General features: G+C 49.2%; 1 protein-coding gene across 11 annotated transcripts in view; it reads right to left on the reverse strand.

Moving 5' to 3' along the window:
• Positions 1-1,391: 1,391 nt before the first annotated feature.
• The window catches only part of Mta3 (metastasis associated 1 family, member 3), a 120,158-nt gene continuing 96,688 nt past the window's right edge, over positions 1,392-24,861 (reverse strand). For 4 of the 11 annotated variants that reach the window (XM_063261370.1, XM_063261371.1, XM_039078113.2 and 1 more), the window contains exons 16-17: positions 21,612-21,758; positions 6,459-6,650 (exon numbers count right to left, since the gene is read on the reverse strand). In XM_063261370.1, coding sequence (XP_063117440.1) covers positions 6,493-6,650; positions 21,612-21,758 — 305 coding nt within the window. In that variant the 3' untranslated portion in view covers positions 6,459-6,492. Of the gene's footprint in view, positions 4,842-6,458; positions 6,651-9,831; positions 10,097-11,284; positions 17,707-21,611; positions 21,759-24,861 lie in introns of those variants that run through there. The other 7 variants (XM_039078111.2, XM_063261374.1, XM_039078110.2 and 4 more) reach the window with 4 other exon arrangements.

Below are 24,861 nucleotides of genomic sequence, written 5' to 3' on the forward strand. Positions count from 1 at the left end.
ACATGTACGTGCTGTAAATATATACCACTGTACCTAAGTTATGGGACGCTAAACGTCTAAGCATCCCTCAGGGGGCACTTATTCTGGGGCAGGGGGTAGTATGTTTGTGGTTGCGTGTGAGATAGTCATTTTAGGTGGAATTAGGACCTTGTTTTCATTCAGAAATTAAGAATGACGTAAGGGGCTGGAGAGATAGCTCTGGTTAAGAGCACTGGCTGCTCTTCCAGAGGACCTCAGTTCAATTCCCAGCAACCACACGGTGGCTCACAACCATCTGTAATGGGATCTGAGCCCTCTTCTGGTGTGTCTGAAGACAGCGACAGTGCACTCACATATATATTAAATAAATAAATCTTAAAAAAAATGACATAAGGAAATGTGATTGCCCACTCGACAAGGGAGCCAATGTAATAAACCAACCCTTTCTGTGGCTATCGGTTCTTGTCCAGGAGACGGCTCTTCAGGTAGGGTGTTTGCAACCAACCTAACAATCTAGGTTCTATCCTCGGGACCTCCATGACAGAAGAAGGGAACTGGCGGGAGCTGTCCCCTAACCTCCATATGTGTTCCATGGCACATGTAACCCCACATACATACATACATACATACATACATACATACACACACACATAAATACATACACACACATACATACATACACACACATACATACACACATACACACACATACATACACACATACATACACACACATACATACATAGATACATACACATACATACCTGAACAAAAGAGAAATGATACATATTTAAAAAAATCAACAATACTCAGACAAACCCAACAAGTAAACCATCTCCATTGGTTCTGCTTTTTGGCCATCTATCACATAGTTCCAGAAACAATGGTCCTGCACACAGGCTGGGAGGATCCTGTGTGTGTTTCTCCCTAAGAGTGCCTCAGCAGTGTAACCGATGCAGTGTGCTCAGTCACCTGACAGGGCAGCCCCAGGCTGACACATAGCAGTCCTCTCTGCACCTTCCCAAGCACCCCAGTGTGGGCCCCCAGGGCTCTGACCTGGCCACAGCAGTGCAGGAGTGGCCCTGTGGGTGACTTACAGGTCTAGGTGTGCTTGATGCTCCCACCCCTAAGCCTCAGTGGCACCAAGTCAAAGGCACTTATCTGGGGGCACAGTTTCCTGAAACGACCACGTTCTCAGGATGTGGTTGGTGAGACAGTAACAGTGCATTCAACCCTAGAGAAAAGTTGCCGAGAGTTTGGGGGTGACCTGTGACCTCTCCTAAACCCTGCATGCAGGAAGAGACACAGCGTCCTTTAGACGAGGTCCCCCAGACACCAAAGCCTGGAGGGGTGGAGGTGGGAGTGCCTCTTGGTTGCAACTAGCCCTGGGAAGGATATCGCAACACTAGACATGATTTCCAGAAATTTATTGGAAACACGATACAAACTGACGGTCGAATGGCCTCTCCTACAGACAGGCAGGCCACACTGGCATGGCGTGGGAGAAAGCTTCCCAAGCATTGTGACCTGCTCTGGTTAGTGATCAAGGCAGGGGAAACCAGAGCCTGGGAGGAGAGGAACAGGCAGGGGTGTACACAGAAACCAGGACGTGGCTTTCTAGAGGGGAGCACGAGGCGGGGTGCTTTAGAGGGCGGATGGCCTCCGAGGGAGAGCAGGGTCAACTCTGAGGAAAGGCTTTCCCTCCCAGTAGAGCTCTTTCCTCCCCAGAAGAGTGAAAACAATCTAAAAGCCCAAGCCGGCCACTCCTCTGTCTCCTTCCCCAAGGTCTTCTGCATTGCAGAGGAACTGAACACAGAGCCACAGGGGTAGCCCCGCCCCCAGGGCGGCTCTTCTTCAGCCTCTTCTCTCCCCTGCTGTATGCTGAGCCCACAGGCTCCCAGGGTCGCTGGCTTCTCCCAGCCAGCTGGTGGGAGGCACCCACAGAAATCCAGAGGGCGGGCGGAAGAGACCGAGTTCTTTCTCCGGACTCTGATTCCTCCTGCCCCGGCTCCTTCGGCTCCTTCGGCTCCTTCGCAGTGGCCCTGGCCTCCTCACTATGTACATCTGGGTCATGCTCCCCACTTCTGCCATTCTCGCTTCAGTTCTGAACCCCCGAAACAAGGTTTGCTCTCCGGGCCGGGCCCTGAGTGATAGACACTGGGCCTTAGACAAGGCAGAACTGCGCGAGCTTCCAGCAACCTCCTTCAGTTCCCCACTTCCCACATCCCCAGTTCATCAGAGTAGTGGCGATGTCTGAGGGCAAAAAAGGATGCCTTGCAAAGTGTCTTGGGTCCTCCCAGGGCAGCCTGTGGGGAGAGCCTCAGCCTGACTCCTAGTTTGCTCACTGAGCAAAGGGGACATGCCACTGACTCCCACGACAGCAACATCACGGGCCCAGAAAGGCTGTAGTGAGAAACTCTCTCAACATCAAGTGCTCGAAAAGGCAAAGACAGGAGACCCGGTCCCCTGGAACCTGTCTTATTTACCCTGGAACATTCCGGCAGTGGTCTGTGTTTCCCAGTAATCTGGGGAGCGAAATTACTTCAGTTATGTGTTGAGGAGGGTGAAGCCGCAAGAGCCAGCTCTCACAAGCAAGGTGAGAAAGAACATTCTGGATACATAGGGCTCAAAATGAGCTGTGCTTTTCCCGGAGCTAACTGTGATCCAGGCTAGGACAGGCCTCCTGTGCCGCTACCATCCGGAGAGGCCCTTCTCTGGATCTCCTGGACCTGGTGGAGAGAAGAAGCCTCAGCTGTCAGGGCGACTGATTGTTAGCACGATGAACTGTCACTCATGATGTGCCAGGGTAGAAGAGGAGAGTAAACAGGGAGGCAAGCATTTCTCCCCATGTCTATGTGCCATATAAGCCCAGGGTAGGGTCAGAGATAACTGGATTACCTTGTCTCTTTTTTTAAGAGACTACCGATGGTGCTTTGAATACCTCTGGCCCTCATCGCCTCATATGCTTGAATACGTCTCCATAGGGAGTAGCACTACTTGGAGGTGTGGCCTTGTTGGAGGAAGTGTGTCACTCTGGGGGCGGGCCTTACGGTCTCCTATGCTCAAGCTATGCTCAGTGAGGCTCCATCTGCTACTGGTGTATCGAGATGTAGAACTCTCAGCTCCTCCCCTCGCATCGTGTCTTCCTGGGCACTGCCATGCTCATGCTCACCATGATAATAATGGACTGAGTCTCTGAAGCTAACCCTGCCCCCATTAAACGGTTTCCTTCATAAGGGTTACCTTGGTCATGGTGCCTCTTCACAGTAATAAACCCTAACTAAGACAATACCCCAAAGGCCAGTTGCTCCCTCTTTTGTGTCTTTGCTGATGGGGATACTATAGTGAAATGCCAGCCACCTGCACCTGTCTCATGGGGCACCACTGACCCAGGCCCCACCTGCAGGGCCCCAAGTCATGGCCCAGCAGTGGTGGGGACTTGCCATAGCTGTGTCAAGGCATATGACGAGTAGGACTTCCTCCCCAGAGAATACTGGGAAAGGACGAGGCAGCTGGTACCCTGGCCAGTGTCCTCAGCCACATAGCACTCCTTACTGGTGCTTGAAACACAGGCTTCCAGATGCCATTATTTTTGTGACAATTTACTCTTCTTGGGGGTTTTGGCCACTCTGTCCTACAACAACCTGTTTGGAGTGCCTCCTGTCAGCCACCCAGCTGCTTTAAGACACGGGCCCCAAGGTGGTTGCAAGGTCAGACTCTAGTCATCTATCACAGTACTGGGATTCTGCGTTCCACACAGCTTGTCCCTGCTAATGGAGAGGTGGTCACGTCCTCTGCTTAGGGAGTTACTTTGGTGACTGCAGCTAAGTGTAGAGGCTGGCAGAGGAGCCATCCGGGATGTCACTGAAGGCTGGTATTCAGTAAAATAGGCAGGTCTCCAGGGGCCTCAGCAAGGCTCTCACAAAGACACTGAGCTGGAAGATCGAGGGAACACAAAGCCATTTCCATAGACATATCTACAAACAGGATTTCTACCCTTTACCCCACCCCTTGGGCCCAACAGAGTCTACTTAAAATGGGGGGATCCGTGACCCACTGTAGAAGCCTTCCACCCCGGCTACAGGTCTTCATCAGCTGGTTTAGCCGTAAGGGGAGAAGGCGGTAGGCTATCTGCTTGTCACAGTGATGCACACACTTGGCACGGTCAACACCCGCTCTCTGGGGAGCGCTACCGGACTGAAGGCAAACCAATTCGACCCCAGCGACTAAACAGATGCTGAGAGTCACGCACAGGCTGGCCGAGGCCAAGAGGGTGGGAGCAAACCCTGTACAGGATGCAGAAAGGAAAGAACAATTTCCTCAGAGAGGAAAGAAAGGCAGTCCATCGAGAAAAAGCCAAGAGATACAATAGCGAGGGCAGGGAATATTACGAGCTGCAGAAACACTGGCACGTTCTGAAGGAGAATCGACTCAGAAAGATGCCGTGTCTCTCCTGTACATAACGTCACAGCGTGAAACAGTAGGGTGGACACATGCAGTGGGGCTCCGGGCTCTCAGCGGCCTCCATGGCTGAGCCGGCTGCATCTAGGGACTGGGAACTGGGAGGCCAGGAGGCTAGAAGCTCCCTGCCTCAGTTCACAGACAGGTCCACTCTGGAAGAGCAAGGTTTCTGGGAAGGAGGTGAGGCGCCACTGGTCACACATAGAGTCACAGACCCAGACCGTGTGCTCCTACAGTTTCTTCCCTGCCCCTTTGGGCTTCCAAGGGGTGTACACGGAGCTCTCCCACTCTAGGGGCCGCCTCCTTTCCAGGCATGGCTGTGACCACCGGCGGGACAGTAGCAGGTCTTGAAGTACACGATGGAATAGGAATAGCTCAGTCTGACACACAGCAGGTAAGTTCTGGAAAAGGTAAGAAACAAGATCAAAGCTAAACGTTTGGTTTCTAACATTGGGAGCAAACTGAGAGTCAGGGGGTGGGGGTGGGGCTGGAAGCCTCCCACCAACATGGCGTCCGGCAGTGAAAGGAAGGCTCAAAAGCGTAGTTTAGGGATAGACCAGAGGGAAAGTTCACAGAGGTAGGAAAATGTCCAAGAGACACCAAAGCACCAAAGCCAGGATTTGGATACAGGTGCAGCGGGTGCTGGTGAGGCTGTTGCACCCCAGGCCGGTGGTCCTGCGTTTATCTCTCAGAACTTCCGGCTGATTTGGAGGAATGAGGAGCGCACTGAGCTGGGAGGAGCTGCCCACACCGCCTTCAGCGGCGGCAATGATCATATGCAGACACTCGCGGGCTAATAATACACTCTGTAGGAGAGTGAAGCTTAATTCCCAGTGTCTCGGGGCCAGAAATGGTGACATGCTCATCTGCTTCCCCACACTGTCAGCTCTGTGCACCTGGATGTGTGATAGAACAGCAGACATGGCTGCCAACACTGTCACTGCTGTCTTCCATTACACAGCAGGATACGGGGCGGGTGGGGTGGAGGGTGCTGAGATGGGCTAAAATGCCCAGAATCCACTACAGCCTTGACAGGACCAAAATGTCCACCCATACGGGCCTGATCCATCCAGAGCAACAGAGGATGGAGCTGAGCTAAAGCGTTACTTCATGGGACTTTTGAGAACAGGGAAGGCATGTACGTACAGACTGGTATCCAGTAGGTGCTCATTAAATGTGTTAAAGGCTCAAATTTAGTTCAGGAGTCAATTGTCAGCTGCTTTGCTGGTCCTCTTGGGTGCTATGTGACTGCTTTTCCAGAACCATAGGGAGATCAGAAAGGTTGAGGGCTTGCTTAAGGTCATGCAGTGAGGACACCAGAGTCAATATTTGAACTCAGATCTTAACTCAGATCAAGTTTTTTTTCCGTTCTACTGAGCCTCCCATTCTCTATCCAGGCCCGTATTCTGTTAGTAACAGTCTAATAAAAGTATAATGCCTTCTTTCAATGTCTGAGTTACGAGTGTGCCAGTATTTTTCAGAAGTCTGTTCCCCCACCTCTGCTGGGGAAGATGGGGGACTGTTATTCCCTTGTCTGTACAGATATAGAACACCTGCTTTGAACATAGCATACAGAAGCCATGTTTCTGACCTACCATGGTAAAGTTTTGCTAAACTTACCTGCTTGGGCTTCAGAGCAACCCTCTCCTGCTGGTAGCTCAGGATTTGGAGTCTAGGCTCAAACCTGCTTCCCCCACACTGGCTCTGAGATGGGCTACCTCTCTGTAGCAGAGTAGCAGAGTCCCAGAGCTCACAGCTGCCCTCACAAGGCTGTCACTTCATTTTTTTCCTGCCCAAACCTTCCCCAGCCCCACTGCACATCACTGAAGCAAGGAAAATGGGCACCTTCAGGACCCCAGGTCATAGCAGCAATAGCGCAGGGCCCCAGGAGAAGGTCTAACTCCCAGGTCTCTAAGACCAGAGGCAGCCTGAGTCGTTTATCTTTCTGCTCATGCGCCAATGTGTCCACCTATGCTGGTCACTTTTGTTGTCACTAACTCTGAATCACGAGCACTTACTTTGTTTTCTGCAAAATGTTCCCTATTGGTTTGACTACTCAGAAGTACTTGAAGCCCGTGGACTTGGAGACTCTGCCCTCTGATCAACCGGTGACACAAAAGCAATCTCTTTTACAGTTTCTAGTTGCAGGCTTCTGAGTTCATGTCCTCCCCTTCCGAAAATCAGAGAATTCGCCATCCGAATCTTGGAGGCTGGAAAGCAGATGGTGAGTGAGACTATGGTCTAAGAAAACTAGACGTGGGCCAGTGAGCTGGCTCAGGAGGTAAAAGGAGCTTGCGTGCAAGCCTGGCGACCTGAGTTTGATCCCTAGAACCCAGACAGTGGAAGGAGTTGTCCTGACCGTCACATGTGTGGTCAGACATGTATGTATGCATGAGTACATAAACACACCCACACACACGCGGGCATGCACGCGTGCGCACACACACACACACACACACACACTGATACACACATGTCTGAAAGCTAAATTTGAGGCTGGCTGGGAAGCTGAGAGCCCAGCTTGTCCAAAGACTCCTCAAAGAGCTCAGAAAATGATACCAGGAATCGGAGAGGGAAGATGGCAGAGAAGGAGATGTCGAGAGAAGCAGGCCCAGAGCTCTCCCCAGCCCAGGTTCATTGGGCAACTATCTACTTCCCACCAGGTATCAAGCACATCTGAGAGATCAAGTGAGTATGCGTCCTGGGTAGTGACCCTCCAGCCATCCGTCTTCCCAGTGGGCTTCCAGAATGCAGACAGCTAAGCACATGCCCTCTGAGGAAGATTCTCTGGGGAACCTGAGGAGCGCATCATCAGGAGCCAGTCAGCGACTGCTCAGACTCACCATGCCAATGTGTTGCTGTTGTTTCCTGCAGTATTGCAGGGTCTTACCTGGACTAGAGAAGCCCAGGGTCCTTAAATAAAGGTCACAAGGAGAAAAATCTCTAACACAAATGCTGGAGATCAAATATAAGAACAATCAGTGTCCTCTGGTTAGAGTAAAAGCAGCAAGGTTTTCTGCCTGCCTGCCTGCCTGCCTGCCTGCCTGCCTGCCTTCCTTCCTTCCTTCCTTCCTTCCTTCCTTCCTTCCTTCCTTCCTTCCTTCCTTTACCAGGAAAACCGGAAAACCAAGGTGGAGAGGCATGAAAGGGTGGAGTTCTACTTCCGGCAATGGTACGTTAATTTATATTAGACTAACTCCCCAGCCAAACAACTTTGGGCAAAGTATTAAAACAAACAAACAAACAACTGTTTGGAGGTAAGGGAGAGGCCCTAGGACAAAGTGGGAGGGACTAAGTGGAGGTACTCAGCTTTTGCCTTTCCTGAGAGCAATGGAAGGCAGGAACCTACTCAGGCAGAAAGCTGTGGCCTAACTACCAGGAGCCATTGTGGGCGGAGCCTAAGGCCATCAGACTGTCTATGAGCTGTAAACCCAGAAGACCTCAGATGTTCTTACCCCGCCCCCTAAATCACAGTCTCATTTCTGACTGGTAAGAACAGGAGAAGCTCCAAGAGCCTAGAAACACCAGGGAGTGTTCAGATGCCGGAGAGGGACATTAGTAGCCACCTGTGCTGGGAAGGCATAACTTGGAGTTTAATTTCTACCAATTTACAGGGACTGGGTCAACATGAATTTTCCATTGAAAACCCAGGAAGCTAAGCAAATCTGAAGACCTCAAATTTTTAAACCAGTGGTTGTCAACCTTCCTAATGCTGCAACCCCGTAATACAATTTCTCATGTTGTGGTGACCTCCAGCCATAAAATTATTTTAATCGCTACTCCGTAACCATAATTTTACTTCTGTTATGAATCATAATGCAAACATCTGTGCTTTCTGATGGCCCTTCACAGGGGTCGTGACACAGTTTGAGAACTGCTGCTTTAAACTAAGCCTCCACAGGATCAGTGATCAGGGCTGGAGAGGCGACTCTGGTTAAGGAGCTTACCACTCATGCATGGGGACAAGAGTTTGGATCTCCAGAACTCCCATTACAAATGCCAGGTGGGCATGGTGGCCTGCTTGCAATCCCAGTCTTGGAAGGGAAAGAGGAGGATTCCCAGAGCAAGCTGGTTAGCAAGACTGATCACAGTGGGCTGGACTGGAGAGACCCTGCCTCAGTGAGTGGAAGTGTGGTCATGATTCTCAACATCGACCTCCGCCTCCAAAGCACATGCATCAGTAACTCACGGCGCACACAAATGTGAACACAGACACATGCAATACGCATAGACACATGCAAACATGCACACAGACACATGCCAACATGCACACAAAAACATGCACCCCTCCTCCCCCTGCCACACAGAAATAGAAAAAGGAAGAATTAAGGATCAAAGTGATTTTCCAATTTAACCACTTGCGAGAGCAAACCTCGGGACAAGGCAGAGAAGATGGAAGTCAGAGTCTCTATAGCCCGTCATTCACAGTGACTTGTAGTTTAAGTTTCAGAGAGGAGAGACAGGAAGATGGAACTAATAATCAAAAGAAAAATGTGAGCAGGACATGAATGTGAGATTAAGCTGTAAGGAGGCCACGTGGAATCAAACTGTCTGCTGTAAATATGTTAAAGAAGCTAATGGTGTGTGTTGCTTTTTTTCCAGAGACACTCACTATAAAAATCAAATGGTCCTTGAACATGAGTGCAGGCCTGCCCTGAACTCATGATCTGACCATCTCACACTCGGAATGCTGGGATTACAGGGATGGCTGTCCCTGTGCTGTATTTTAGAAATATAAAAGGGCATACCCTTGATTCCAGCCCTCGAGAGGTAAGGCAATTGGGTCTCTGTGAATTCTGGCCAGCATTTCTCCAGCCCTGTCTAGGCCAGCCAGGGCTACACAGTGAGACCCTGTGTAGAATAAAGAAAAAAGTAAAGCAATATAAAAGGACTGGATGGCTGAGCGTGGTTGCACACCTTTGATCCCAGCATTCAGGAGGCAGAGACAGGTGGTCCTCTGTGAGTTCCAGACCGGCCAAGGCTACAGCGATCCCATCCTAAAAATCAATCAATTAGTTAATTAATTAATTAATTTGGGGTAGAAATTTTCAAATCTGTGATGGAGCAGTGCACACTGGCTTTGGAGATGCTGTTTGATCCACCTCACTTTGGATTTAATAAGAAAAGGCTCATTTAAAAGCCTGTGATCCCGGCATTCAGAAAACTGAGCAGGAGGATCCAGTCAGAGGCTGACCTGGGCCACGCAGTGAGACGGTCTGGAAAGGGAAAAGAACAAGCTAGAGAAAGGGAAGGAGGAAAAGAGCATTTGCCTAGCACGCAGAGAATTGAAAAGAACAACAAAACTCAAGCTGGACTAGTTCAGTGGTTCTAGCGCGCATGAGGTCCTGGGTTTGATTTCTAACGGTGCGAAAACAAAACAAACACCTAAAGGCCATTTTCATTACATTTTATTATTTTTAAATATTTTTTATATTTTTATAAAATTTCATTACATTTTATTAATGTGTGTGTGTGAGTGTATGTGTGTGTGTGTGTGTGTGTGTGTGTGAGTGTGTGCGTACCACAGTGCACGTGTGGAGGTCAGAGGACACTTGTAGGAGTCGGTTCTCTCCTTTCACCATGAGGGTCCCAGGGATCGAATTCAGGTCACAGGCTTGGTGGCAGCGCCTTTACCTGCTTAGCCATCGTTCTGACCCTGAAAACAAGTTTTAGAAAAGAGATGAAAAAAAAAAAAAAAGAAAGAAAAGTGATGTGGTCAGACTGATATCAGAAAAAGTAGGCTGTCAGATAAGAAGTATTCACACTGACAAAGAGGGTCACTTCACGGTGGTAAAAAAGACATGAAAATCACATATGTAAATACGTATACATGCAGCAACAGAATTTAAAAATATATGAAACAAAAACTGACACACTAATAGGAAGACAGGCAAATCTGACTGGAAAGTTAAACTGAGACAGTTTTCCAGAAAGAGGAGGACCTCAGGCATGCACGTGTCAGGGATTATAGGGCTGTGTTAACTGAGGTGAGAAGACTTGTCCACTGTGGGCGGCACCATCCCCTGGCCGGGATCCTAGACTGTATGATTGGAGAAAGGAGGCTGAGCTTTCGCTTTGACCTTCTCACCATGGTGGACTGTACCCTGGAACTGTGAAACAAATAAACCTTTCTCCCTTATGATTTGGGGGTGGGGGGTGTTGGAGGGCAGGTACTTTAATGAAGTAACAGAAAAAGAAACTAAGGCAGAACGTTTTCCCCATTTCCTTGCTAGAGTCTGGGAGATCTCTGAGGAAGAGCCTTTATACACTGGTTTCTGAGGTGGGTCTTTATTTACTGAGGCATCTAGATTCAAAACTGAGAGGCTGAGAAAGCTCACAAATGCTGCTCTTGTCAAGAAACCCAGTTCAGTTCCCTGCACCTACACAGTGACTCACCCTTCTCTAACTCCAGTCCTAAATGAATCTGTCATCCTCTTCTGGCCTCCCTGGGCACGAGGTACACACGTGGTGCACATACACGCATGCAAGTAAAACACTCATATACATAAAAAGATAAAAATAAATAAGCCAGGCGTGGCGGTGCACACTTTTAATCCCAGCACTTGGGAGGCAGATACAGGTGGATCTCTGAGTTTGAAGCCAGTATGGTCTACATATCGAATTCCAGGACAGCCAGGGCTATACAGAGAAACCCTCCCTTAAAACAACAACAACAATAACAACAACAACATCAACAACATCAACAACCCCCAAATGATCCAGTACTGATATCCTGAAGGCTCCTTGGACATTTGTGCTCGAGCTTTGATAGTGAGTCTAACTTGGTGAGCCTTCGAAGAAACTAAATCCCTTCCCTTCCTCTGTCTTCTTTGCATTTCCGAACTCTCTCATACTTGGCTTAGCTTTCTAGCCAGAGTTTACTTCAGGAAGGTTACCCTGTGTGGGTTAGTTAATAAGATCGGGAAATCCAGAGACAGAGTGAAAAGGATGTCTGGGGGACTGGAGAAATGGCTCAGTGGTTAAGAGCACTGACTGCTCTTTCAGAGGTCCTGAGTTCAAATCCCAGCAACCACATGGTGGCTCACAACCATCTGTAATGAGATCTAATGCCCTCTTCTGGTGTGTCTCAGCGGCAGTGTACTCATCATATATATATATATAAATACATATTTATTAAATATAAATATATATATAAAATAAATCTTTAATGCAACAACTTGAAGAAGTCAGCATGGGCTCTCACAGCTAAAGATTTCACTAACAGCCATGGACACCTGTCACTCCCCCAGGATCTCCACATTGCAGGCCTCCAGTTAGGTCTCTTGGGAACACACTAGTATTTCCTCCAGAGACAGACAAGTGTTCTCTGGGAGAAAATGTGCTATCAGGAAACCCAAGTCCAGGGATGGCCAATCTGGCCAGATATCCTAAAATACCAGGTTGCTGATTAATCGTGACTAATGCACTTGGGTCTATCCTCCTACAACCCTATCCCTGTGGCTTCTTGGGTGGAGGGAACATCTATGGTCCTCTATGGTCCTCAGACAGGGAGGGAGTAGCCGTAGAGCCCTTTAATACACAAGGTGCTCCTTTGTTTCACATTTAACAGCCTACCTAACGGCAGGCAAGCACTCCACCACTGTGCCACACTAACAGACGTTCTAGTAGCCCTGGCCTTTACATTTCTGTATAGTCCATGATGAATCCCTGACCCTCCTGCCTCTAACCCCAAAGCTGTGCCAACCAACGGGACTGTTCAGTGAGAGGGTTTACCTCCCGGGCCTGTAGGCCCTCTACCAACTGACTATAGCCCCAGCCCAAAATCACGGTTTTTAAATACAGAGTTTAGAATATATATTTAGCCACATTATGACACTACATTAGAGATGAGGAGACTGGAGGTGAATCTAAAAAAACTCGACTTTCTTCTATAAATAATGTTCTAAACATTCAGAAGGAAAACCGTGGTCTTTGGAAGTGACATATAATTGCTGACAGAAGGCAGTGGGGCCCAGGCATGCCCGGGTGTGCCATCCACTGTCCCCAGCAGTCTATTTTTATTGGCATTTGTGAAGACGGCAGATGCAGCCCCAGAGCTCTAACACTGGGACGGTGGTCCTCGCCACCACCCGTTTCCCAGAGCTGAGACGCCAACAGTTGGACTCGTTGGATCATTGATACCAGAAACAAATCATCAAAAGGACACTCTTCACGTCCCAGATCATAATATTGTACTTGGAGAGCCATCGGCAGTAGACGCCCTCTCCATAGGAGAGTTGAGGAAACAGCATCACTCAATTCGGGAGATAAAGAACAATCTACAGTATCCCAGCATGCCCCAGGGGAAATAAGCCAGAAGAGAGAGGATTAAAAAGGGGCTATTGCACAATTTATCACTTTTCCTGCCCGGCTGCCCCAGCTCCACCCCACTTCTCTTCCGGGGCCTGTTGCTGTGGTTTTCTTGACACACCAAGTCATATTCACTACCCCTGAGACAGTAGCCATGCCATTCTAAAGGTTTAAGCACCTCCAGCTGCGCCCCGGTGGGCAGTATCAGTCCGCAGCACGACTTTTCCTCCAGGTCCCCGTGGTAGAGTAATCTTGCTTGGCAGTGCAATGAAAGGTCAGAGGGCCAACCCAGACGCCAGCAGCCGACAGGGGTGGGAGGAGTCTGTCCGCTGAGGAGGTCAGGAGAGGCGCACACAGCCCATCTGCTCTCTCCTTTCTGTCTGTCTGAAGATCTTGATGTCCCATCCCGCTGCTGTCAGCTTCTAATTATACAAGCCCGAATTCTCGTCTTTACTGTTCCGTGGAATTAAGTAATCAAAGGCAATTTCTTTGTAACGATATCACACCCTTTAATGTGCAAATAGACATGGCAACATAACAACGCTCTACCTCAGCTTCCTCAGTAGTTGGGCCTGTAAGGAAAGAGCACTGAGTCCCAGAATCAATTAGGAGAGTCCAGCTTGGGGCCCAAGTTCAATCCATATATAGACATATGACATGGCCACCACACTCACAAACTCAAAGCAGCTGTGGTGACTTGCATAAGATGGGGCCATGTCCCATCAAACAATCCCCCATTCGTGCTCTTGCAGGCATTGTTAATTGAACTTACTGGGTCACAAAAATACAAAAGACAAGAAAGTAGGAGAGAGAACGATTCAGTGGGAGGGGTCCAGTAGGAAGGGGGCGGGGATCCAGTGGGAAGGGGAAGGGATTCAGTGGGAGGGGACTCAGTAGGAAGGGGAGGGGATTCAGTAGGAAGGGGAGGGCATTCAGTAGGAAGGGGAGGGGATTCAGCGGGAAGAGGAGGGGATTCAGTGGGAGGAGGAGGGGATTCAGTGGAAAAGGGAGGGCATTCAGTAGGAAGGGGAGGGGATTCAGTGGGAAGAGGAGGGGATTCAGTGAGAGGGGGAGGGAATTCAGTGGGAGGAGGAGGGGATTCAGTGGGAAGAGGAGGGGATTCAGTGGGAAGGGAGGGGGTGGTGGTCCCAAATGCTGGGTTTACGGGTATGTAACACCTTGCCCACTGGAGAGCTAGTGTGTGTGTACGTTCACATAGGGACCAGAAGTCAACCTGGGTCTTGCTCCTTAGGTGCTGCCTTTGTTGTTCTGTTTTGTTGTTGTTGTTGTTTTTTTGTTTTTTTGTTTTTTTTTAAGATGGTGGCCTGGAACTCACCAAGTAGGCCGGGCTGGATGGCTGGATTCCAGTCGCAGGCAAGTCTTCCTTGAGCGGGGATTATGAGCAGGTGTCTTTTTGAAAATATATTTACTTATTTTCTGTTAATGGGTGCTTTGTCTACATGTATGTCTGTGTGCCACCTGTGTGCCTGGTGTCCTCGGAGGGCAGAAGAGGTCATTAGATCCCCTGGGACTAGAGTCGTAGATGGTTGTGAGTTGCCATGCAGGTTCCAGGAATCAAACCAGTGTGGAAGAGTGGCCAGTGTTCTTATCTGCTGAACCATTTATCCAGTGTGTCTCTCACACCCCAATTTTGGTTTTCAGATCTTTGTGTAGCCTAGGCTGTCCTAGAACTCACTCTATAGAACAGGTTGGCCACAAATTCAGAGATCTGCCTGCCTCCTGTGCTGGGATCAAAGGTGTGCGAAACTCTCTCCACCACACCCCTCCTTCCAAAAGTGGGTTCTGCAGATCAAATACAGGCCCTTAATCTGTCAGGACTCGTGCTTCTTCCGCCACTGGAGACTGAATCTAACACTTACTGAGCACCTACTATGAGTCAGAGGCAGCAGGTTTAACATAAACACCTTCTACCTTCAAGAGATTCTCTGACTTTTCGCTTTTCTTCTTTCCCCTTTCCTTCTGAAAGCTGGAAAAGAAACACTACAGGCGCCAGACATGGATGGAGGAGCTTTGGGAGCCAGAGAATGGAGCCCACAGGTTTCTGTTAGACACTTCACAGTCCGAGCGAGAGACAAACACAATGAAACTAAACCAAGAGATTCCCAACTACCCACTGCCTTTTCCTGTGCATCTGCAAACAGACACCCAACTCTTATACCCAGGAAACAGCTCCAGAGAACAGGCCTCACTTGGCACAGCCCAGAGTCCTTATTTGTCTGAAAGGCAACGCAAGATTGGGAGTTCAAATCCCCCTGAGGCTACCTGTTAATGTGACTTTGGGTGAGTCACTTAACCTCTCTGAGCTGTTGGTGTGGAACCAAAGGAAAATTCCACAAGCTACACCCCTCCCCTAAGAAAAATTCCCCTGCCAGGAAATTCCACCAGTTATACCTCCCTCACCCATTTGTGGTTTTAAGACCTAGTTACACCCTGTCCTCGTGGTAGTCACATGACCATCAGGACCATCAGGGACTTGCCACTGCCCAAAACCATAGCATTGCTCCAGGCACCAAGGACAATGTGACCATGATGTGAACCAATGAAGTTAAAGGGCAAATGGTTCCAACCAATCCTTGTATGCCTCTATGTACCCATCCTCATTCCTGTGGTTCTTGTGCTTAAAAGTAGCATGTGTCTGTAGGAACCTCGACGCGCCGGAATTAATAAACCTGTTGCTGATTGCATCAAATCTTGGCATTAATAAACCTGTTGCTGATTGCATCGAATCTCGGCCCCGGTGGTCTTAATGCTTACATCAAATGATGTGATGATGGGAAGGTACAAAGTATAAAGTATGTCATCGTGAGAACGGCTCATAAGGCGGATGTGATCCACTTTACAGACTGAGGGAGGAGAAAACTAGTGCAAAGAGGCCAAGTGAGTCACCGAGGGCCTCACGGGAGCAGCAGAGGGAGAAGTCGGAGATTCACTGCAGCTCCTGCAAACACTCAGCCACCTGTCTCCACTGTTCATGCGCAGCACAGATGCATCTGTCCCCACTCCTGTCCACTCGGGCTCTCAGAGATACAGAGAGCGTCCCTTAAAGGGCTTATTCCCCACTTTAGCTGAGTAGAACCCCTGTGGCGGGTTCTCAGTGATGCAAAAGACATGAAAGCACTTCAACGCATGTCAACAAATGGGACAGCGCAGGACGGCACCGGACACTAGGACATACCACACTGACAAGGCACCTGCAGGTGTATGACTTTCAGATCGACCCTACCTTCCCTGCCCCTTATGGAGGCTTCTGATATCTGAGTCCATCTTTACCAGCAGTGAGCTCCACTGGGTGGGTACTGTCTGTATGTGGTCCATGCCTTAGGATTGGCTTAACCCACCTCACAGGCTAGCTCTCTGCCTCGAGTCTACACCAGGGCCAGGTAACAGAAACTTTCAGGAAAGCAGCACCATACTGGCTGTTTATTTGGGGTGGGGTGCAAGGTGGTTTAGAATATAGCTCAGCTATAGACCTCTCCCCCAGAAGTAAGAGTATTACAGACACAAAAAGTGTAAATGTGTTAGTGCACAGTGCCTTAGGTTAGACCCCAGTACTGTAGACACCTTTGCTACATCTGGAGTTTGAAGGAAGCCTGGGGCATGTGACATCTTGTCTCAAAAGAAAGAAAAAATCACTGTTTTTAATGCTTGGAGAAATTCCTTCTTCTTGCAAATATCTTGAGTTCCCACCGTCGGGAACCGGAAGTGCACGGATGCCTGCTGGCTACCACTGAAGTCAACAATGCTGGCTTACGCGTCTGCTGCTATGATGTTCCAACTTCACAATGGGCCCAGGAATACAGAACCAAGGGACATAAACTTGGAACCTCATGGAATCCTAAGCTAAACAACGTTTTCCTGCCTAAAAGATGAGAGAAAGCCTGAAGGGCAAGGCTGGGAGGTGAGGGACAGTGAAGAGACAGGAAGCTGGGAGGCGGGAACATGGGGTAGAAGCAGGTCCTTTGCAGCCAGATTAGTTTCACCTATCAACAGCCTTTACAGTGTGCTCATCTGTTGGCTATGGTAATTAAGTAGCTGTGCTAATTGGTTTCACTATTGTATCGCACAGGGTAATGCTTTTCCCCATGAATCTGGTATTTAATAGTACAAACTATACCCTGAAAACTTACTACACTTACCAGATCTTATCCAGCACTGAGGTTAGTCAGGACCTGTGCCCTGAATGAGTAAGAAACAGGATCATTGTTCTGAGGGAAGGGCCTACTAGGAGTTTGTTTCTGCAGCAGTCTGGCCTCTAGACACCAAATATATCCATCTGATGGCTTTCTGACACTTGAGACTAAGTCTATAAATTTTTTTTTGCCTCCAGATCTGTCTTTTCCCAGAAGGGGGCGCTAGAGCACCACAAGGATACTTCCTGTTCCGGTCAGCCACACCCTGGCAGTGCAAGCAGCCGGGTCCAGTCCTAACCCCTCTGTGTAGCCCTGGCTGTCCTGGAATTCGCTCTGTAGACCAGTCTGGCTCAAACTCAGAGATCTGCCTGCCTCTGCCTCCCGAATGCTGGGCCGCCGCCCAGTATAGCCTCTGAAGCTTCTAAATTGAGATACTTCAGTTTCTCGTGCCCTTTGCACCCAAGGATGTTCATGTCTGTTTCCTGCATCCCAACCATGTTAGTTGGTCAGTTGTGCCATCCGGCTGTTGTCCTATTGATGTCTTATAATAACTTGGCTGTTTAACAGTTTATATAGTTTCTATTTCTAAATAGTACTCACGTTGCTTTAAAGAAAAAAACATTTTAGGTCTGGAGAGATGGCTCAGCTGGGCTCACAACCAAAAATAAAAAGGAACACATTTAAAAGTTTTTATCTTATTTTTAATCATGTGTGAGGGGCTATGTGCACATGAACTCAGTGCGGGAGGAAGAGGAAGCTGGAGTTAAAGGCTGTTGTGAACCACCAGGCACGTGTGCTGCGTCTTCTGCAAGGAGAATATGATTTTAACTCGTGAGCAGTCTCGTCGGCCCTCTCTGTATTCAGCTAGAGTCTGGGTATATAAACTGGGCAGGTCTAAAACGTAGGACTCCTCCCACCATTTCCTCCTGAGTGCTAGGCTCTGGTGTGCAGCCCCGCACACTGCTTGCTGTAGCGGTTACTAGAAACTGATCCTGAAACTCACTGTTCTTGACTCGGAGTCCACCTGTGTAGCCATATCTCATAATCTGGGGAATTACAAGCCACTCCGTAAGGTCCATTCTCTTCAACACTTTCCTTTGTATAATTTATACTGTGCACCTAAGTGTCAGGCTCCGGGCACAGAGATACAGTTGTGTCCCTAACAAACCCACCCCAGTCCAAGGTCTTCTTGTGAGGACTGAATAAGGCACAGGTTAGGTGGAGCCAGCACACTGCAAGGCACCTTGTCACCAGCCTCCTTTCTGAGCTGTGACAGCAGATCAAAGAGTTTTGAAGAAAGAGGAGTTTTCACTAACTGGGTGTTTTTGGGAAATAAAGCAGGTGCCATCCCCACCCCCACCCCCCAGCATCAGGAACTCATGTGTGTTGTATCTGTGTGCCGTCCTCTTCAGAGTGCAGAGGCAGTGACCTTCTTTTTTTTTTTTTTTTGGTTCTTTTTTTTCGGAGCTGGGGACCGAACCCAGGGCCTTGAGCTTCCTAGGTAAGCGCTCTACCACTGAGCTAAATCCCCAGCCCAGGCAGTGACCTTCTAACAGCCCACATTCATTCAGAGAGAAATGGGACAAGCTGTTCTGGAGGGAATACCACAGGTAAAACCCCAAGGAGATGGGGCCCATGACAGTCAGCACCAGGTTTCTGAAAAGACAACTTTAGTGGCCGTCCAGGTCTCCAGGGCTGTTATAGGGAGTAGGTGTGAAGGAGACTTTTCAAAGAGGCTATTCTAGCTTGGGTTACTGTGAAGACCTGTGGGGGGCTGGGGGTATTGCTCCCTGGTAGGGTGCTTGCCAGCGCTGTGCTTTGAATGGGAAATGTCCCTTACAAGTTACACACTTCAACACTTGGTCCCCACATAGTGGCCCTTTCTGGGAGGCTGCAGAAGCTTCAGAGGGCAGAGGAAGCAGACCCCTGGGGGCGGGCCTTCAGGTTTTATAACCTGGCCCCATTTCCTGTTTACTCCATTTCTTGACCACAGATTCGATGTGACCAACTGCCACTCGGCCCTGTGCCTGTGCCTTCCTCACTGTGCCAGACTATATTCCCTAGATCTGTTAGCAAAATAAATCCTCTCTTAAGTTCCTTCCTTTAAGAGTTTTGTGGGGGTGGGGTGGGGTATAAATATGTGAGTGTATATACATATATGTGCAGGTGTGTGTGGAAGCCCTCCCTTCGCTCTCCATCCTGGTTTAGTTCGAGATGTGTTCTCTCTTGGAACCTGATGCTCAACTGATTCAGCTAAACTGACTGGTTACTGAGGTTTAGGGACCCACCTGAACACACACACACACACACACACACACACACACCACTCCTCTACCTAAGCCACAGACACATGACACCTGGCTTTTAGGTGGGTGCTGGGATCCAACTGAAGTTCTCATTCACGTTTGATCGGCACTGTACTGACTGGGCCATCTCACCAACCCCTTAAGTTGCGTCTTGTTAGGTATTTCTGACATAGCAGCGAGGGAGATAGCAAACACGTGTGGTTAGCAGACATAGCACCCTAGGTTTGATCCCCCAACCCCACATAAAATGGGGACGATGGCACACAGCTGTAATCTCAGCACCTGGGAGGGAGGGGCAGAAGAACAGAAACTCAGGATTAGTCTCTAACTACAGAGTGAGTTTAAGACGGGCCCATCTCAGAAATGAGGAGGAGAAGGAGCAGCAGGAGGAAGGGGAGCAGGAGAAGGGGCAGGAAGAGGAGGAGGAGCAGGAGAAGGGGCAGGAGGAGGAGCAGGAGAAGGGGCAGGAGCAGGGGCAGGAGGAGGAGCAGGAGAAGGGGCAGGAGGAGGAGGAGGAGCAGGAGAAGGGGCAGGAGGAGGAGCAGGAGAAGGGGCAGGAGGAGGAGCAGGAGAAGGGGCAGGAGGAGGAGCAGGAGGAGGAGCAGGAGCAGGGGCAGGAGGAGGAGCAGGAGGAGGAGCAGGAGGAGGAGCAGGAGCAGGGGCAGGAGCAGGGAGAGGAGGAGGAGGAGCAGGAGGAGGAGCAGGGGCAGGAGGAGGAGCAGGAGCAGGGGCAGGAGCAGGGAGAGGAGGAGGAGGAGCAGGAGGAGGAGGAGCAGGAGGAGGAGCAGGAGGAGGAGGAGCAGGAGGAGGAGCAGGAGGAGGAGGAGCAGGAGGAGGAGGAGCAGGAGGAGGAGCAGGAGGAGGAGGAGCAGGAGGAGGAGCAGGAGGAGGAGGAGCAGGGGCAGGAGGAGGAGGAGCAGGAGCAGGAGCAGGAGGAGGGAGAGGAGGAGGAGGAGCAGGAGGAGAAGCAGGAGGAGGGAGAGGAGGAGGAGGAGCAGGAGGAGGAGTAGGAACAGGGGCAGGAGGAGGGAGAGGAGGAGGAGGAGCAGGAGGAGGAGCAGGAGGAAGAGCAGGAGCAGGGGCAGGAGGAGGAGCAGGAGAAGGGGCAGGAGGAGGAGCAGGAGAAGGGGCAGGAGGAGGAGCAGGAGCAGGGGCAGGAGGGGCAGGAGGAAGAAGAGCAGGAAGAAGAGGAGGAGGAGCAGGAGGAGGAATCTCAACCTACTTTATGTTTTCACAGCAGGACTCGGGACAAGCAAAGGGCATGATTAGATGAAAAGAGGAGAGTCAATATTCTATTTAAGTCTGAACCCAAAGGCCCACGCTTCGGGTGAGAAAAAGCTGGACCGAAGTCCCATTTCTACGTCTGACCCGCTCTTTGCTTGGTCGTCTACTGCCTCCTTGTCAGGCACGTGAGGGACAAGGAGCCAATGTTCTTACTGTTCTGACAGGGTTCGTGTAAACCTGCTATGCAGCCAAACTCCTGTAAGCCACATTGTAGCACGTGATATCTTACAGATACAAACTAAACTCTTCACCCTCAGTATTTTACTCATCTTGGCATGGTTACAGCCATCAAACGCCACAGAAAAGCAAGTCAGCCATGGAAAGTGTTATTAGGAGGTCTATTCCATATCTGTGCTCTAGGGCCTTGTTATACATAATTTACTGTCACTAAAAAATGTGGAGTTCCTAAGGCAGGGAAAGCCTGGAGAGTTTTATTCATAAATAAATACCAACACTTAAACAGTAATAACAGCTTCAAACACCAGGACGTCCGAAATGAGCAATGTATACCGCCCGGGTGATTTATTACTGTGGCGTTTAGGGTCCAAAGGGTAAGATAACTCAATTCCGCCCGAAGAGTCATTACATGGCCAACCCTAAGAGATGCACTCTGGGTAAGAGGTGATATTTCTCAGGTTTTCCATTTCAAACCAATTATTTCTGTATTTAGGGTATCACCCAGGCAATTCCTTTCGTGATATGTAGCCCTCTCGGGCAATTAAAAACATTGAGATGATGAGAGAAGTCAGGGGCAGATGAACAGCATGAGCATCAGCTAAATACTGATCCCCTCCACGCTAAGCTCTCGCCGGATGCGGAAGTGGAGAGATTGTACTGAGCAGGGCCTCACTGGCCCACCGCAGCCTTTTCCCTTCGCTCCCTTACCGGCTCACGTTCTCACCAGCCTTCCGGCTTTTTTGGAACATGAGCTCAGGTAGCCCAGGTTAGGTTCAAATTCATTTGGTAGCCGGAATCGGCCTTAAACTCCCAGTCCTCCTGCCTCCGCTTCCACAGTATCGGGGTTACGGGCCTGAGCCGCCACAGCAGCTGAGGATACCTGTGAGCAGGCAAGGGCAGAGTGGCCCTGGCCAGTCGGAGAAGGATCCCCAGGTTTACATACCATCTAGACCGTTGTGATGGCTGTAGTTTCTTTTTCCCAGAATGCTCAGGGACGTGTGGTTTGGAGTGGTGAGCATCCTCTTGGTAGTTGGAGTTTGCAGGCTCGGCGGAGATCGAATTACATTAGGTTTCTTTGCAGGATGGATCTCTGATAGGGGAGAAAGGTATATCAACTCAGAGCACGGTATCGGAAATCTGTGTGGACTCTAACACAGCTAATAGGCACATGTCTTCTTTCCTAACGACCTGAGAGTCCGGCCCCTTAGGAGCCAGCCGTGGGCTTGCATAATGAGGTAGCTTCAAGTGTTGTTACCATGGCTCTGCTTATCACGGAAACTGGCTCCTCCCCTGCTGGCTGGAGCTCTGAGCCTCAGGTTGGGAAGACAAACACTCAGAAAGCCACTTCAGAAGGTCACTTGCAACCTGAGATTTGCTAAGGGAATAAAGCGTCTGGCTTCTTCAGCGCATTAGAAGTCTAAAGATGATCTGCAGAGGCGGCCTCAGGAAAGCCTGAGCCTATGCCCTGTCCACCAGGAGAGCACACAGCACATCTGGTGTACAAGCACTGGGAAAAACAAGATTCTTCCCGTGGCAGTGCAACAGCCAGCAGGTCTGGGACCAGCACTGGATACTCTAAGCCCAGAACACTTCCATAATGATGAAGTTTGAGCCCAGAGTTCAAACACTGTAGCCGAAATGCAGATGGTACACTTTGACCAAGGCAATGTCACACAACTGATGTGCATGTGGTTCATGGCTAAAGGTCTTTGCTGAGCACCACATAACCGGACACCACCTGTTCTTACGAGGAAACTGCAGTATTCCTGCAGGAAGTGGATTTAAAGACCTCCGGTTGCTCCAGAGCCCCACCAGTGTTCCTCAGAGTCGTCACCTAGCATTCAACTACATTCAAACCAACTTGTCTGTTCAACTGCCCAATGTAAGGGCCAAAATAGCGAGATTTACTGAAATTTAGGAAAAGCCACTCCGGCTGTTACAACTATTCAACTTGGTCTGATCAAAATCTTGTAATTCTTAAAGTGCCAGCACCATTCAAACTAACATCTTCCAGCATGGCCCTGACGGTTTGCTAGTCTCACTTCTCATTATACCGTCCAGACCCTGACCCGAGTGAGACAGACAGTGAACCTCCTTTAACCCTTTAAGTCCTTAGGTGTGCTAAACCTTCATCTCCCTGGTTCTCTCAACCTTGGGCAGTATGAAAACACTGCTCTGTGTTTTCCATCCCTTCCAAACCTACACAACTTTCAAGGCTGAGACCAACTGCTACTGTTGCCGAGAAGGTAGACCTAGCACGCAAGAGAGATAACCCCTCCCGGGGTTGCGGTGCACGGCAGTGGTCCGGCACTTGCCTGGCACGCATGAGGCCTGAGGTGAATTCCACACACCTTGCCACACACACAAGTCCTTCTCCCAAGTGCCCAGTGCACATTAAAACCTGAAATTTATCATGCCTGAAGTTTTATTTGATTGCCCTTACTGCACACTTTCTCTGCTTGACTAAAAGGTCTTATTATTTGGTGGCCCCCAAATTATATTCTACAGTGTCTAGACTAGCACACACATGTGGAGACGGGGCTCAGCTCACCCCATCTAAGGACAGAAGAGCTGGTACTTAACTGGTAGGGACCGGGGTAAGTTTGCCCACAGGAGAATTGCACAGAAGGTGGCAACCATGCATTGTTAATTTTTCTTGTCAGGTGGGAAGAGGCCTCCAGGAGTTGGTCCAGGAAAAGACTACAGACAGTCATTAAGGCCTTATTACCCAGGACACGCCCATAACCATGTGACATGTGGGAAGACACGAGAGCTAGTGTGGTTTCTGTTCTTTAACTGTTTTGAGACAGGATCTCAAGTAACTGAAGCTGACCTTGAACCCCTGATCTTCCCAAGTGTTGGGACAAGACATGTATCCCATGGTTTTGTTTATTTTATTTTTACTTTATTTTCGGCAGGGTCCTGCGTAGGCCAGGCTGACCTGAAACTCACTATGTGGCTGAGACTTCAAGCTCTTTAGCCTTTGAGAACTAGAACAGGAAGTAAGGTATCAAAGTAACATCAAAGTTGACGCTATGGGCTTCTGAGACAGATAACACATCAAGTTCAAGGCTACACTTTGACTGTTCAAAGATCAGATGCCCGAAGTCTGAACACTTCAAACAAATAAGTATTCCTGGCAGCGAGATGAGCTGCAGTGTAACTCGGAGTGTTTCTCCTTTACTGAGAAATGAAAAGAAATATTGGCATCGCCAAACGCACGGTCTCCTTGCCTCAGACAGGGAGCTCATTACGTTCTATGCGTTTATCTTAAAACTGTAGGAGAGTGTTACTGCTTAGTGATTCTTAACACTACTCTTAGCTGTCATAGTTTATCCTGTAAGTGGACCTGTCATCTTTGGAGACTTCTGAGTTACATGGCATCATAGATGTCAGGAAACAATAGAAATGCTTCCTTTCCACACAGCCAGCGCATCAAAACTGAAATACTCATGTTTCTGAGGCACCTGGGACTCCAACCCAGGGCACTGTGCGTTCTAGACACGCGCTGTACCACCAAGCTATACACTTCACCTTTGTGTGTGTGGGGGGGTGCTGTTTTTTTTTTTTTTTCTGGTTGTTTGCTCTTTTGATTTTGAAAGGGATAAGTTTGCTTTGGGGTTTTCTTTTCTTTGAGGCAAGATCTAGTGAAGCCTAAATAGGCCCTCAACTACGTAGCTAGGTTGACCTTGAACTCCTGATCCTTCTGCCTCCACTTCCAGAATGTTAAGATGCAGGTATACACCAAGACCCTTCACTGCTTTTGAGGCAGGTCTTGCTGGGTAGCCTGGATGGCCTTAGGCCTACGGATCTCCCTGTCTTTGTTGAGAGCTGGTTTATAGGCATCAGTCACTATGACTGACTTTTTTTCCTAATGTTGAAAAAATATATTTTTCCCCCTAAAGATGAAAAGTCTGTTTAATTCTGTTTTAAAGCAGTCCTCTATTTAAAGGGAAAGGCAAATTAGAGATAGTATAAGGATTTGAATAAAAATTAAAATTTAGGATATTCACTCTGTATTATTGAATAATTTTAAAATCCCTCTCCCAACTCGCCCATTGATTTGCTTGGTTTCCTTCTTGTTTTCAGGCAGGGTCATGCTAGGTAGCCAAGTTGCTCTGGAGCTCACAGCAATCCTCCTGCCCCAGTTTCCCAAGTGCTGGGATTATAGGCAGGAGCCACCATAGGTGACT

This window comes from Rattus norvegicus, chromosome 6, assembly GCF_036323735.1.
Source record: "Rattus norvegicus strain BN/NHsdMcwi chromosome 6, GRCr8, whole genome shotgun sequence".
Taxonomy (NCBI): domain Eukaryota; kingdom Metazoa; phylum Chordata; class Mammalia; order Rodentia; family Muridae; genus Rattus; species Rattus norvegicus.